A 14,010-nucleotide genomic window follows, 5' to 3' on the forward strand; every position below is an offset into this window, starting at 1 on the left:
CCACTCCTGTTGGCAGAATTCATACAGTTAGACTAAATTTGTCGACTTTCTGACACAGACTTGTATTTTTATTACAGTCCAAAGGTTCTTGATTGAGTATAAATTAGGACTCTGGCGAGACCAGTCTAAGCTCTCAGTTCTTATGTGACTTAGCCATTTCTTAGCTGTTTTTGATGTTTAATTGTGGTCATTGTCTTGTTGGAACACATAGCTGCACCCTAGACCCAACTGTCTAGCTGATGATTTGCATGCCAATGTAAAGCATCTTGACTGTGGACACTGAGACATGTCATCCAGCAGCTTCTAATTCAGAATATATGGAAAATATATGCCCATATGTTGTTATTCAAACTAGAGACTATCCATATCAAGCTGCATTTATTAAAGAAGACTATTAAAGCTATTATAGAGGCATTTGAATCAGGCAACAATACTAGAAAAAGTGTATCAAGGCAAAATCAAGATTGTATTCATCACAGATATGATGTACTGTATATTTACTGAAGGGCTTATTTTACATTACCTTTGTAAATTAAATATTTGCGGGCTTGAATAGCTCATGAAGTGCACTTTTTTTTAAAAGTGAATGCCACTGTATGTCTAACAAATTTCAAGATATAGGATTCTGAGAATGTGGTTAAAAGGCTCTCTTTCCCAGGTAGTTTTTGTTCCCACTTATGCCGGATAAAAGTAGCTTACAATAGGAAAGTGAAGTAGCTGAATGTTTCTCTCAAAAACTTGATTAGGAAATACATATCTGCTCTTGTGTCCAATTATGACCTTGATGGATGAAATCTTGCTTCATTAAAGTCTCAGGAACATGCAATATTTGGTGTTTGATTATTCTTCTGGGTCCATGGACAGGTGTAGCATTCTTTGTAGAAAACAAGGCATAATCTACTAAAAATAGCTTTTTTATGCATCAAAATGTTAGTCAACTAGCTACCCAATGATGACAATAGCTGAAAGGACATGAGGCTGCCAAAAATATTGGCCCTATGAATCTCTGAACAAAATTATCTTACTCTGTTGCCAATGACTCTGGTGTTGACCAGTAAATGCAAACTCGTGGCAGAGGCTAGTATAGCCTGACTTTTCGTTCCCAGTATAGGCAAAAAACCTGAAACGTTTGGTTCAACATTTTCAGTAGTGGGATTTTTGATTAGGACACCTGCTTTCCAGGTAAATTCCCATGGCTTCATTACATATGTAGCTATACATAGTTGTACACAAACATATATTCAACCTGATCTATACCAGATGCTTCAAGTCTTTGAATGGAAAGAGGGGGAGGGGTGTGTAGCTAACGTGTGGGGTGTATTATTGCTCTTAATCCTCGATAAGATAACACGTTAAGCTCGTTGTTAATCCATGCAGAAGAGAAGAGATAAAAAGCCCATCGGCCAATTCATTTGATGTATGGGCTCAGCGCAAGTCATGTTATGATCTGTTAACTGTATACCACAGCCGCTGTGAGCTTTTCAGAAAATGTCATCGCTTAGCAGTGCTGTGGATTTATCAGAGGTCCCAAAGTCCGAGGGTGGTTATTTCATGGAGCCTATTACTTTATTATATCCTCCACTCAGTTGTGTGACCTGGATGCCAAGAAGATTGTCCCCTAATGACAGGGTCATGCTGTTTGATCCCCAGCTCCTCCTAAGACAGACTTACTTTTACTGAATGCAACTGTGTGCCTCTAAGGACTATGTCCGTATAATCAGACAAATGTAATGACAAGTGTAACGTGGGGGTTCTTGTTCACATCATACTCTAACTGATGTTTGTATGCATTTAATGAATGACGCATGAAAAGACTGTTACAAAGACAGTTGAAAAGGAGGCTCAGATGGGCAGGCATCATGAACTCTGGTATCCGGATATCTTCGACATCCATGCAGAAAAAAAAAGGGATGTCCATCCCAGCTGACTTATGTTGAAGGCAAGGGACACCCTGGGAAGGTCACCGGTCTAGCACAGGGTTACACAGAGAGACAGACAAGCACACTCACATTCACAATTACAGGCAATTGAGAGTTACCAATGAACCTCAGCGTGTTTTTGGACTGTGGGAGAAAGCCAGAGTACCTGCAGAAAACTCACACATGCTCAGGGAGAACATGCAAACTCCACATAGAAAGATCCCAGCCCCAGGGGAATTGGGGATCTTCTAGCTGTGAGGTGATGGTGCTAACCACCGAGTCACTATGTAGCTGCTTCAACAGTGTTCTGGAAGCCTTCATGCTGAACAATCTTTCAGTTATCATGACATAAAGGGATGCATCACTGAAAGGCAGAAAAAGCCACAATATTTTTTGCATTCTGAATATAGGCTGTTAAAAACTTATGTTTTTCAGGTCATAACTGGTGTTGTTTCAAGACTTGTTAAGGATGACATTCAAACCTGTAGCAGACCTGTGGCTGCTGCTGCCATAGTTTAATGTCAAAAAGATTGCTTTACACTTGCTGCATTAAAGTGTAACAATTCACTGATTTGTGTTCACTGCTAATATATTATTCCAAAACATTTAAATGCTATCATTTTTAAATATGTGCATGATTAAATATTTTCATATTTCCATGAGAAGAGTCATAGCTTCTGAAATATCACGAACAGCAACACTTGTCATTTGCATTATCCCCCAGAACACCAAAATGACATGCTAGCACTGTGTGTCATCTGTTCATGGAAATAAGCCCAGGGGAGCGCAATAATACTCATCACAGTCTGTGTTTCCATTTTTCAGTCAGTTGCACCCAGAGACCATCTGGAGATGTCAGCTTATTTTGAGGTGACTGGAGTATAGTTTAGCTGCTAGCTACACCCAGTGTAATTCAGCTTGCCTTTACAGTTAGTCTAGGTTAGCTTTGTCTAGCTGCACGCCAGTCCCCATTCAGCAGTGAAAAGTAGATTAAGCTGGCAGGGGCTCCTCCTGTTTACTGTTTAGATTAGCATGGGCACCAGTCTGTTACGCCATCAGACAGCTGTTACCCCACAACACGGTGCTCTGTCCCAACTGAACAACAGATATAGAAATGAAAAGTGCCTTGTATTGAATTGTTTGCCAAGAGCCATATAGAACCCAAACCCTAAAGTCATTTATACACACACACACACACGCATATATGTGTGTATATATATATATACATATACATATATATGTTACTGATTTGTATGTATTTGTATGCACATTTAAATTTTTGTTTAAATTTTTTTTTATACTACATGGCACATAGGTCTTGAGTAACTACATGGCCTGCATTATAAGTATGCTGAGCTACATGTTGAATAAAATATAAGTAGTTAAGCAAGTTTAAAAACTGATTGATTGTCCATGTGCAGGGGCTGCACAGTGGCTTGGTGGTTAGCACTTGCGCTTCGCAGCTTGCCAGTTCTCATCCAAGCCTTCCCGGGATCTTTCTGCATGGAGTTTTTGCATGGTCTCTCTGTGCATGCGTGGGTTTTCTCCGGGTTCTCCAGCTTCCTCCCACAGTCCAAAAACATGCTGAGGTTAATTGGTAAATTTAAATTGTCTGTAGGTGTGAATGTGAGTTGTATTGTTTGTCTCTCAGTGTAGTCCTATGATAGACTGGTGACCTGTCCCCTGCCTTCACCCTCAGTCAGCTGGAATAGACTCCAGCCCCCCTAATGAGGATTAAGTGGTGCATAGATAATGGATGGATGGATTGATTAATTCGAAATGAATACGAGTAGACATAGGTCTCAACTAGCTCAACTAATTTTGTTAACGGATAGGTTTTTTGGTTGAGCATTTTTCTAAAAGTCAAACACTTATGCAACTTATAATAGCATTTATGTCAATTGTGTCAGACACACTGAAGTCCATTTTATTTTCATTTTTTTTATAAAATATTATAAACCCAACAAGACTTCAAAATTCTCAAGCATCTAATGGTAGCATTCAGTTATAAAGTGCAGTAAAAAAATGCAATATATAAATATTTGTTCTGATTTTTTGCTCTTCTAAGTTATCCCACTTCTAAATTTCTTAACTTCTATCTTAATTTTTAAGTAATTTAAAAACATAAACATGATAAATAAATGCAAAAAATATAATATATTTCTTTAAAGAAGAACAAAATTATCATCTGAATGTACTGGCAAACCTCTGATGGTGTTGACAAACCACTGATGGGAAATAAATGAGATGAAGTATAATTGTGTTCTTCTCAATAGAGCTGATTAAAATCACAACGGATAAATAATCTAGCTACCACAGTGTTTGGAAATATCTTATTGTAATTCTATCATTATCATTTTTTTAAGTTACAGATTCTGCCTTTTGAAGAAACATAAGGTGGCTAAAGATTCTGGAAAAATCAAAACTAAATGTGCATGTATCAAGAAAGAAAGAGAAATCTATAAGGTACAAAAACACAAACACAAGCACAAGAAACAACACAGTTTAAAAAAAAAAGTAAAAATGAGGAAGTGATGAGCAGAAACAAAGGGCTTCAGTTCTTCTCTTTTTCTTATTCACTCATTTGAAACGGAAAATATATATTTTAGTAAGCATAGTTTTATTGGCTGTATTAAGCATAGAGAGCGAAAGGGAAGCAAACAGGTGGAAAAAGGGCCGACTCTAGCTCAGTTTAACTTGAAGTGAAGCACAGCAGGTGACATGAAAACACAGTAAGCACCCAGTCCTTCTTCTACTGGTTTCAAATGACTCTTCAAGTTTCCACTATCTCTGACTGTCCTTTCAATTCACAGTTCCCCATTAGCTCCAGCCTGTGGTCGACAATCAAAGGGAACAGTAATGTTAGCCACATTAGCAGTACAACATGCTAACACTAAGGATTGTCCTATTGCTGTGGGGATGTTGCTATCCGTAATAAAATAGTAAAATAATTCACTGTGTCTACGGTGCTCATGTGTGCTTTTGGCAGACAACAGAACTTTAGATGTGCTTTATTTATGGCTGATAGTTCTGAGTTATACACACGTGGACAAAATTGTTGGTACCCCTCAGTTAAAGAAGGAAAAACCCACAATTCTCACTGAAATCACTTGAAACTCACAAAAGTAACAATAAATAAAAATTTATTGAAAATTAAATAATCAAAATCAGCCATCACTTTTGAATTGTTGATTAACATAATTATTTAAAAAAAAAAAAACTAATGAAATAGGGCTGGACAAAAATGATGGTACCCATAACTTAATATTTTGTTGCACAACCTTTTGAGGCAATCACTGCCATTAAACGATTTCTGTATTTGTCAATGAGTGTTCTGCAGCTGTCAACAGGTATTTTGGCCCACTCCTCATGAGCAAACAGCTCCAGTTGTCTCAGGTTTGATGGGTGTCTTCTCCAAATGGCATGTTTCAGCTCCTTCCACATATGTTCAATGGGATTCAGATCTGGGCTCATAGAAGGCCACTTTAGAATAGTCCAACGCTTTTCTCTCAGCCATTCTTGGGTGTTTTTGGCTGTGTGTTTTGGATCGTTGTCCTGTTGGAAGACCCATGACCTGCGACTGAGACCAAGCTTTCTGACACTAGGCAGCACATTTCTCTCCAGAATGCCTTGATAGTCTTCAGATTTCATCGTACCTTGCACACTTTCAAGACACCCTGTGCCAGATGCAGCAAAGCAGCCCCAAAACATTACTGAGCCTCCTCCATGTTTCACCGTAGGGACAGTGTTCTTTTCTTCGTATGCTTGCTTTTTGAGTCTATGAACATAGAGTTGATGTGCCTTACCAAAAAGCTCCAGTTTGGTCTCATCTGTCCAAAGGACATTCTCCCAGAAGCTTTGTGGCTTGTCAACATGCATTTTTGCAAATTCCAGTCTGGCTTTTTTATGAGTTTTTTCAGCAGTGGTGTCCTCCTTGGTCGTCTCCCATGAAGTCCACTTTGGCTCAAACAACGACGAATGGTGCGATCTGACACGGATGTACCTTGGCCTTGGAGTTCACCTTTAATTTCTTTGGAGGTTGCTCTGGGCTCTTTGGATACAATTCCAACGATCCGTCTCTTCAATTTGTCATCAATTTTCCTCTTGCGGCCACGTCCAGGGAGGTTGGCTACTGTCCCGTGGGTCTTGAACTTCTGAATAATATGAGCCACTGTTGTCACAGGAACTTCAAGCTGTTTAGAGATGGTCTTATAGCCTTTACCTTTAAGATGTTTGTCTATCATTTTTTTTCGGATGTCCTGGGACAATTCTCTCCTTCGCTTTCTGTTGTCCATGTTCAGTGTGGTACACACCTTTTCACCAAACAGCAGGGTGACTACTTGTCTCCCTTTAAATAGGCAGACTGACTGATTATGAGTTTGGAAACACCTGTGATGTCAATTAAATGACACACCTGAGTTAATCATGTCACTCTGGTCAAATAGTTTTCAATCTTTTATAGAAGTACCATCATTTTTGTCCAGGCCTGTTTCATTAGTTTGTTTTTTTAAATAATTATGTTAATCAACAATTCAAAAGTGATGGCTGTTTTTGATTATTTAATTTTCAATAAATTTTTATTTATTGTTACTTTTGTGAGTTTCAAGTGATTTCAGTGAGAATTGTGGGTTTTTCCTTCTTTAACTGAGGGGTACCAACAATTTTGTCCACGTGTGTAGTTTGCACAAATGACTGTAGTAGTAAGTAAATACACTTGGTGGACTGCGAGGCAGCTGCTTATTCTGAATAGCTCATCTATGAAGCAGAAGGTGGCAAGGGGGCAGGATCACACACATTTTTGCTCAATGACTTTTGGTTACGCAGTTTTTGGATTTCTTTGATATATTGTATATTATAGCAGAAGCACTACCACAAATTCTGGGCCCTTTGACCCCATTTGGCCCCAAGCTCCTTGAATAAATGTCTTCCTATTTATTTAGTGAAACAACAGTAGATGTGACCACCAGTAAAGTTTAAAACCATTTAAGTATTATGTGAGAAGAAGTGGAACACTTTTGATGCCATTGTTTCAGTAAGTGAAGAATAATCACAAACACAAAAATCCCTCTTCAACCTCTTATCTGACTGGCTTTGGTGACTCTAATCTAGCATTTAGCGTCTCTGTTAATCTGTTTGGATTAAAGTCTGTGTAGAAAAGTGATGCAAAGTGGTTCAAATCGCCTGTAAATCTTCCCTCCTCTTTGGCTTTAACTATTAAGAGTGTGCCCACTGATGACATGTGAGAAGTCTCATGAAATGCTGTCGTCCTTATGTAGGTCAGATGTCCTAATAAAGAGAGATGAAGCAGTAAATAGAATATTTGTGTACTATATGTACAGTTCACCCTGCCTTCGCTTTAAGTCAGCGGAGATAGGCTCCAGCCCCCACACGGCCCTGATGAGGATTAAGCGTTGTATAGATAATGGATGGATGGATGTACAGTTCATATACTATAGCTGCAAAAAGCAGCTAAATTAAGCAGTCAGTAAGAAAGCAACTAGCTTTATCTAATGTTTCCTACTGGCAAATTCAGTACAAACGCATCTTTGAACAAAACACTTTTAATGTCTAAATTGTCGCAGCAAATTTTGCTTGAATGTTTTCTTTTTGCATTGACGTGACACATACAGAATTCAGGTTTGTTTTTGGGTCATTTGTTCTACCTCTTTTGACCTGATCCTTCATTCAGATATTCCCTAAGTGAGGCATCTGCCAGTTCCTGGATTTCACACAAATTAAAGCACACTGACAAACTGGGCAAAATGCCTTTATGAGTTCACATGGTACTAAAAGGTTTCATGTGAGTAATACGCTTTTAAAATCTAAATCCCATTCTTTGTCTTTGAGTTTCCAAAACTTTTACTTAATGTCAGTAATATCTAAACTTTATATAGGACAAGGGAGAGATCAGCTTTGGGGATCAGAATCATAAAACAAAATTGTATTGATCCCCACAGAGAAACTGCTTTGTTTATTATACTGAACACACAGTGTTAGTGTCCATTACTAGCTTGCGTCTATAATATTAACATTTATACACCATTTGTTTACATACGGTTTAGATTTATGTATTTGTAGGTGTAATTCAAATCCAGATATTTGTTGGTTGATTAATTTAATTGCATATATGAAAAAATGTGAATCTTTTCAAATGGTTTCCTTCATCACGATTCAGCTCGTATTTTCTCATTTCAGACATTCCATTTGGTGCTTCTAAACCATATGCCTATAAGTATTTTTTATTATTTTTTGTAACCAAGACAGTAATGCTACTATTGATCATTCCATACTAATTCACTGAATTAAGTAATTATGTATCTGAGCTGAAATCAAACAAATTAGCATTGTGTGTTCGACTTAGAAATAAAATGCTAACTATACAAATAAATTCGTCATCAGTGAAAATGAAGTGACTTAGAATAGAATTCTAATATTTTATTTTTAACAACAAAAATTAAGTCTGTGGCAAATTGTCTTATGTCCTCTTCACTAAATCACGTAGTCTCTGCTTTACCAAGCTACCGAAAACATTTACCTACAGAGTTGTTTCTAGCTGTGGTTTCGATAGATTAAAGATCAGAACTTTTATTTTCTTACTAATCAAAATGCCATCTTAGGCAAAATGTCACAGTTAGTGTATACATGAGTATAGTACTAGTGTTAACATAAAATTGGCATAGTTTTATAGCACAGTATAGTTCTATTATAACCACAAGTTATTTACTACCCCGTAAAAAATTAACTACTAGTTCGCTAACTGTCACTGTTTACAAATCAACTGGTGGTCAGACACAGTTACTGAATTGAATGGAAAAAAGATGTAGCTGCAAAAATTTCCAGCTGGACAGTGTCACTTGTGTATTTTTAAATACTATAGATACTATTTGGTCATGATGCACTTGTTTTTGGCAGGTCCTGCAATCCCTGTTGGAGTGGATGTTCAGGTGGAAAGCTTGGACAGTATCTCTGAAGTTGACATGGTAAGAAAACCTGTTTGTCCACATTATACCAGTGTGACATGTTATTACACAGACAGATCTAGATAGTTTGTGGTAGGATGTGATTCAACTTGTTTTTTTTCTACATCATGAGGAAAGATTTAATAGTGTCGTCATGATAGTCTCTCAACTGAAAGGAGAAAAGCAAAATAGGATGTCACTGTAATTTTATAGTGATAATAATTAAACTCCACAGACAGGCCATCAACATCAGAAGAGACCCCTCTCACTCCCTGTTCACCTCCCTCCCTTCACTCAGACTCAGAACCATCCACACTCGGTCAAACAGACTGAGGAACAGTTTCTTCCCCAGAGCTGTGGAGAGCTAGCCTAGCCGCGCTAGACAACCCACGGCAACGAATTTAATTCTCTGCCAGGGTGGGTCTAGTTACCCTCCATAAGGCTCGAGGCTGGATTCTCCTAAAACTGGCCGGACGAATCACCATGAAGTGTAGAGTCAGAAGGCGGGCGTAACTAAGTGACGACAGAGGTGCGACGATTCTGACAGAAACAACCGGCGCACAATAAACAGTTATCTTTCGACTTGGCTTTGGCCACAGCCCTTAAAGATTTGAAGCTAAAATTCAACTTGAAAGATAAACAAAGGACGGCACTGAAGTGTTTCATTGAGAAGAAAGACGTATTTGGACTTATGCCGACGGGATATGGCAAATCCTTAATACACCAGTTGGCTCCGCGGCTCTGCTGGTTGGGAAGCTAACGGGACTTAGCCACAATCCGCCGGTTCTCCAGGAACTACGTCAGCCTATTCGTTGCGTTGATTGGTTGTATACCTACCCAATTGCTGCAGAGGGATTTGATAGACAACCTTTTAGCCCGCCTCCCTCCCTGTCGAGCTTCCCTAGACCCTTGTGCCGTCAGAAACATGGGTGTAGCGTGGCTAGGCTAGTGGAGAGCCTGAACTTATAATCCATAATAGCACACTAATCACTGAAAAGTATGTGCAATAACTGCTCAACGGACACTTTGTAAATGCACCTTAATGTTTTCTACATCCTTGCTGGTGCTTGTGTACATACTTGCATATTGATTCAATTTTATTTACATTCATATATAATCCTATATTGTGATTTCCAGTGACCACTGGAACTGCTACTGTGTGAGATTCCCAACAGAATTTTATTGTATTTTCATGTACATTGATAATAAAGGCATCTTATCTTATCTCATCTTATCTCATCTCATCTGTAATGCAGACTTTGAAATGCATTAGCAGGTTGACTATTTGCTAAGCTGACTTCTCATGAAGGAAGACCATTAAATTATGAAAATAAAATGACAAAATTCATTTCTTTTGGTCCAATCTTTGGTTTTAATTTCATATGCACTCTGTGCTTCCACCAGGACTTCACTATGACCTTGTACCTGAGGCACTACTGGAAGGATGAGCGTCTGTCATTCACCAGCAGCACCAACAAGAGCATGACATTTGATGGCCGTCTGGTGAAGAAGATCTGGGTCCCTGATGTCTTTTTTGTCCACTCTAAGAGGTCCTTCATCCATGATACCACCACTGACAACATCATGCTACGGGTCTTTCCTGATGGTCATGTACTCTACAGTTTGAGGTCTGTAGCATTTAGGCATTTGACTTACGGGCATGCATTTGAAGACCAGTATGTTAATCAGATTTACAGATCTCTGTTGTTCAACAGGACTTTGTTCAATTAACCCTTTTCCACATCAAAGACCATGACCAGTTATAGTAATGGGAAGTACTGCTCTAATTTCTAATATTAATAATGGCTCGGTGTCAGTGAATATCTTTGGAAGATATGCCACAAAGCCTTTCTACATAGGAGTGTGTTTGATTTTTTGTTTTTCGGGGTTCAACATTGGCAAGAAAACCTGGATACCTGAGTTTGATCGGTTTTCACCAGTATTTATTTTTAAAACTTCCTTGACTTTGATTCAGTTTACATCCAGAAAACTGTTGCAGAAGCAAAGCAGTGGAGTTTTCAGTCTTGAACTGAAAGTGCTGTTGCTACCCAGAAAGTGTACATTTGAGAGGAGGAGATTTTTTTTTAGATAAGTTATGTAAGGTTTATTTTTTGGACAATTTTTTGATTCCATGCTATCCAGTTTTAAATCATTTAATGTTTTTTTTGTCTACAGTCCCCTTAATTTCATTCATTTCTGAACAATACTAAGCAGCCACAGTTGCATTTTCATTTAAAATGCAATCTGTGTTTAAACACAGATTAACATGAAAAGTCTTCACTGTATTTCCTTACAACAGTAACACACCTTTGACATGAACTTCAGGAATTCAATAATTCCCTCATGAGTTTCATACCACATGATAATGCAAGGAAACCAATTGATGGAAACTAAGGAAAATATACAGAGACATGTGAAACATAATACAGTAGTTTGCAATATGATAAGCTGTGATGTAAAGTGCACTGGAATTGCAATAAATAGTCGAGATTTCCATGATATATAAATCATTTCATTTTAGGCTTCTTTCAATTAATCGTTCAATCAGAGTTAATTTATATAGAATTTTTCATATAAATGAAATGTAACACCAAGTGCTTTGCAGATGAAATTAAGAGAAATATTATGACCAATATCCACAAGAATTTTTACTTGTTGACATGCTTTTGATCCCAGTTGTTGCCATTTTACATTAAGCTTCTTGCTCTGATATTCACTGCCAATGACTAAGATCTCCTGGTTGTGTTGTAGAGCTTTCTGACATCCATGACTTGATTTCTTAAAAAACAACTTTCAAAAAGGGCAAGAATCGGGTTATCAGGAGACATGGTGATGAAGAGCTGGGTATCACTGACGTAATTATGGAAACGAGTTTGCTGTGCCTTCTGATAATGTCGCTGAGTAGCAGTATGTGTAGATCTAAAGTGTAGGACCTATAATTGTAGCCTGACAAATGCCATGATTTATTTTATAGTTCAAGATGAGCAATCCTACATGATCACTAATCCTAATGAGGAGTAAGCAGTGTATAGATAGTGGATGGATGGATGTCCACATGCATAGATCACTTAAAATATGATTGAGTTGTTGGTTTTGTGGGGAATGGAGAGTAGCTCTGAAAAATCTGAAATAAAAACAGGCCATCATTTAGGTGGTCTGTACAAAGTTATAGATAAAAGCTGTTAAAATTTAAACACTGACAGGCAAAAAATGTGTAGTCATTAAATATGTCTTTAAAACCATTTGATGTTTAGAGAATGGTTGCTTTACTTCCATCTTTTTGACCTTTCCTGGAGTATACAAAATTGTAATGTGGAGATGAAGCCTCATTAAAGCTCGTGTCCGGAGTTTGAATCGCAGGGTCTCCCAGAACACTGTTGGTCCCACCCTCCCTCCCTCTGATTTCGCCCCTTTATTTGTGCACGCGCGCAGTATCTGACAGGAGTGCCCGGAGTGCTGCATCTTGCCTGTTTTGCTGTTTTCCACTCTTCTACATTTAGTACATTTAGTAAATAATAAAGGAATTACGTTAGAATTCTGTATTGAGTCTAACTTGTCCTAATACCAAAATAACATGAATCTGCTAGGACGAACGAGTAAAGTTTCAATATGTGATTACACTCGTGTATCCCTCTCGATGACGTCGTTTATCAAATTTAGTGCATTTACGCTTGTATATGTGTTACATTGTTTATTTATTTCTATCTACGTAGAGTTCAGAATTGCATGACTCCTCTGATGAAGAGTATGTCCCAGACGCCCCAACATCTTCCTCCAGAGGTCGTGCATCTAAACGAAGCCGTCAGGCGGGCTATGGAGGCCGTGGTCGGGGAGCGACGCGAGCACCCCGAGCCAAAAAATGTCCTGCAGTCTCTTGGCCTGACAAGCCGTGGGATTGGTAACTTTTCTGGAAGTTGCTGATCCCTGATGCTCTCTCAGCTCCTCCACAAGCAAAACAAATGTGCTCGCGGTTGCGTAGTGCGTAGCTCGCCCACCTCTGCATGGGCTTGCTTGCTGTGCGCGTAACCGTTGATTGACAGCATGACAAAGCTGAAGCTCGAACTTGATTGGTCGGCAGCGACCGGCGCTTTTTGGAATAACATGGGGATCTATGAGAGGAAGGCGGAGCTCATGAATAAATTTTCATATCGCGTCACACTAATATTATATTATAGTATCAAACTAGACTAACACATTTAAGCTTTGTTAAACAATGATACATAAATTGAAAACAAACGGAAACTCCGGACACGAGCTTTAAGACCTGTTGGTCATCTGTGTTAGCCATGTCATTAACCGTGATTATCAAAAATTACATCATTTTTCAGAAACATGTTGTTTAGAGGGAGTTATCTTTACTGATTACTAGTCAAAAGAATTTAATTGGTAGATTTGTCAGTAATGACGCAAGTGTGAATACAGATGTAATATTATGACATCTCTCAATTCATTCTGGATATTTGTTTGGTGTTACAATGCTTAAGGTCATGTGTGGCAGTGATAATGATTGAAGTTATTGAATTGTTAAGAGTATCTGAATTGTAGGTGCAGCCAATCCGTTCGGATCAGTCTGAAAAATGTATCAGGCACATTAAAGCAAAATTGGATCTTTTTCATAAAAGGAAAATTGTATCACCTATAAATTAACCATGAATTTTGACAACTCAATAATTCTTTTTTTTAAAATCAAAATTAACAGTAAACAAGCTAAGTTAATAGTACTAATTGAAGCTATAGCTGTCCTACAACTAGGTTCAGAACATTCAATAACTGAGCTGACACTGAGGGAAACTGGAGTCTTGTTGGACTGGGATGACTTTAATTAATTCATATTCAGTGTGTGTGTCGAGTACATCAAGAAAAATGCAGTCTAGTTGTTCTCTGTCATTAGTATAGTCAGGTCTGCTCCTCTGTGGTTTCACATGAGCAGCGATAAAGGCTAACAGGGTGATTGACGTTCTGGAATAACTGAAGTTCATCTCTTTTTATCCCTTTACTACTGTGAGGCTTTTGCAGTGAAAAATATTAAACCAGTAATAACTATGACAGTCACTTATTGAACAAAGCTAAGTTTCCTTACTCTAACCGTGGTTAGTGGCAAAGCAAAACAACATGGTCCTTTGTTTTTAATT

The 14,010-nt window shown here is 38.2% G+C and overlaps 1 protein-coding gene across 1 annotated transcript in view; it reads left to right on the forward strand.

Moving 5' to 3' along the window:
• Positions 1 to 14,010, forward strand: part of gabrr2a (gamma-aminobutyric acid type A receptor subunit rho2a) — a 60,415-nt gene that overhangs the window by 22,865 nt on the left and 23,540 nt on the right. Inside the window, 2 exon segments of the mRNA XM_022219422.2 lie at positions 8,832 to 8,899; positions 10,283 to 10,506. Coding sequence (XP_022075114.2) covers positions 8,832 to 8,899; positions 10,283 to 10,506 — 292 coding nt within the window.

This window comes from Acanthochromis polyacanthus, chromosome 1 (assembly GCF_021347895.1).
Source record: "Acanthochromis polyacanthus isolate Apoly-LR-REF ecotype Palm Island chromosome 1, KAUST_Apoly_ChrSc, whole genome shotgun sequence".
NCBI classification, from domain to species: domain Eukaryota; kingdom Metazoa; phylum Chordata; class Actinopteri; family Pomacentridae; genus Acanthochromis; species Acanthochromis polyacanthus.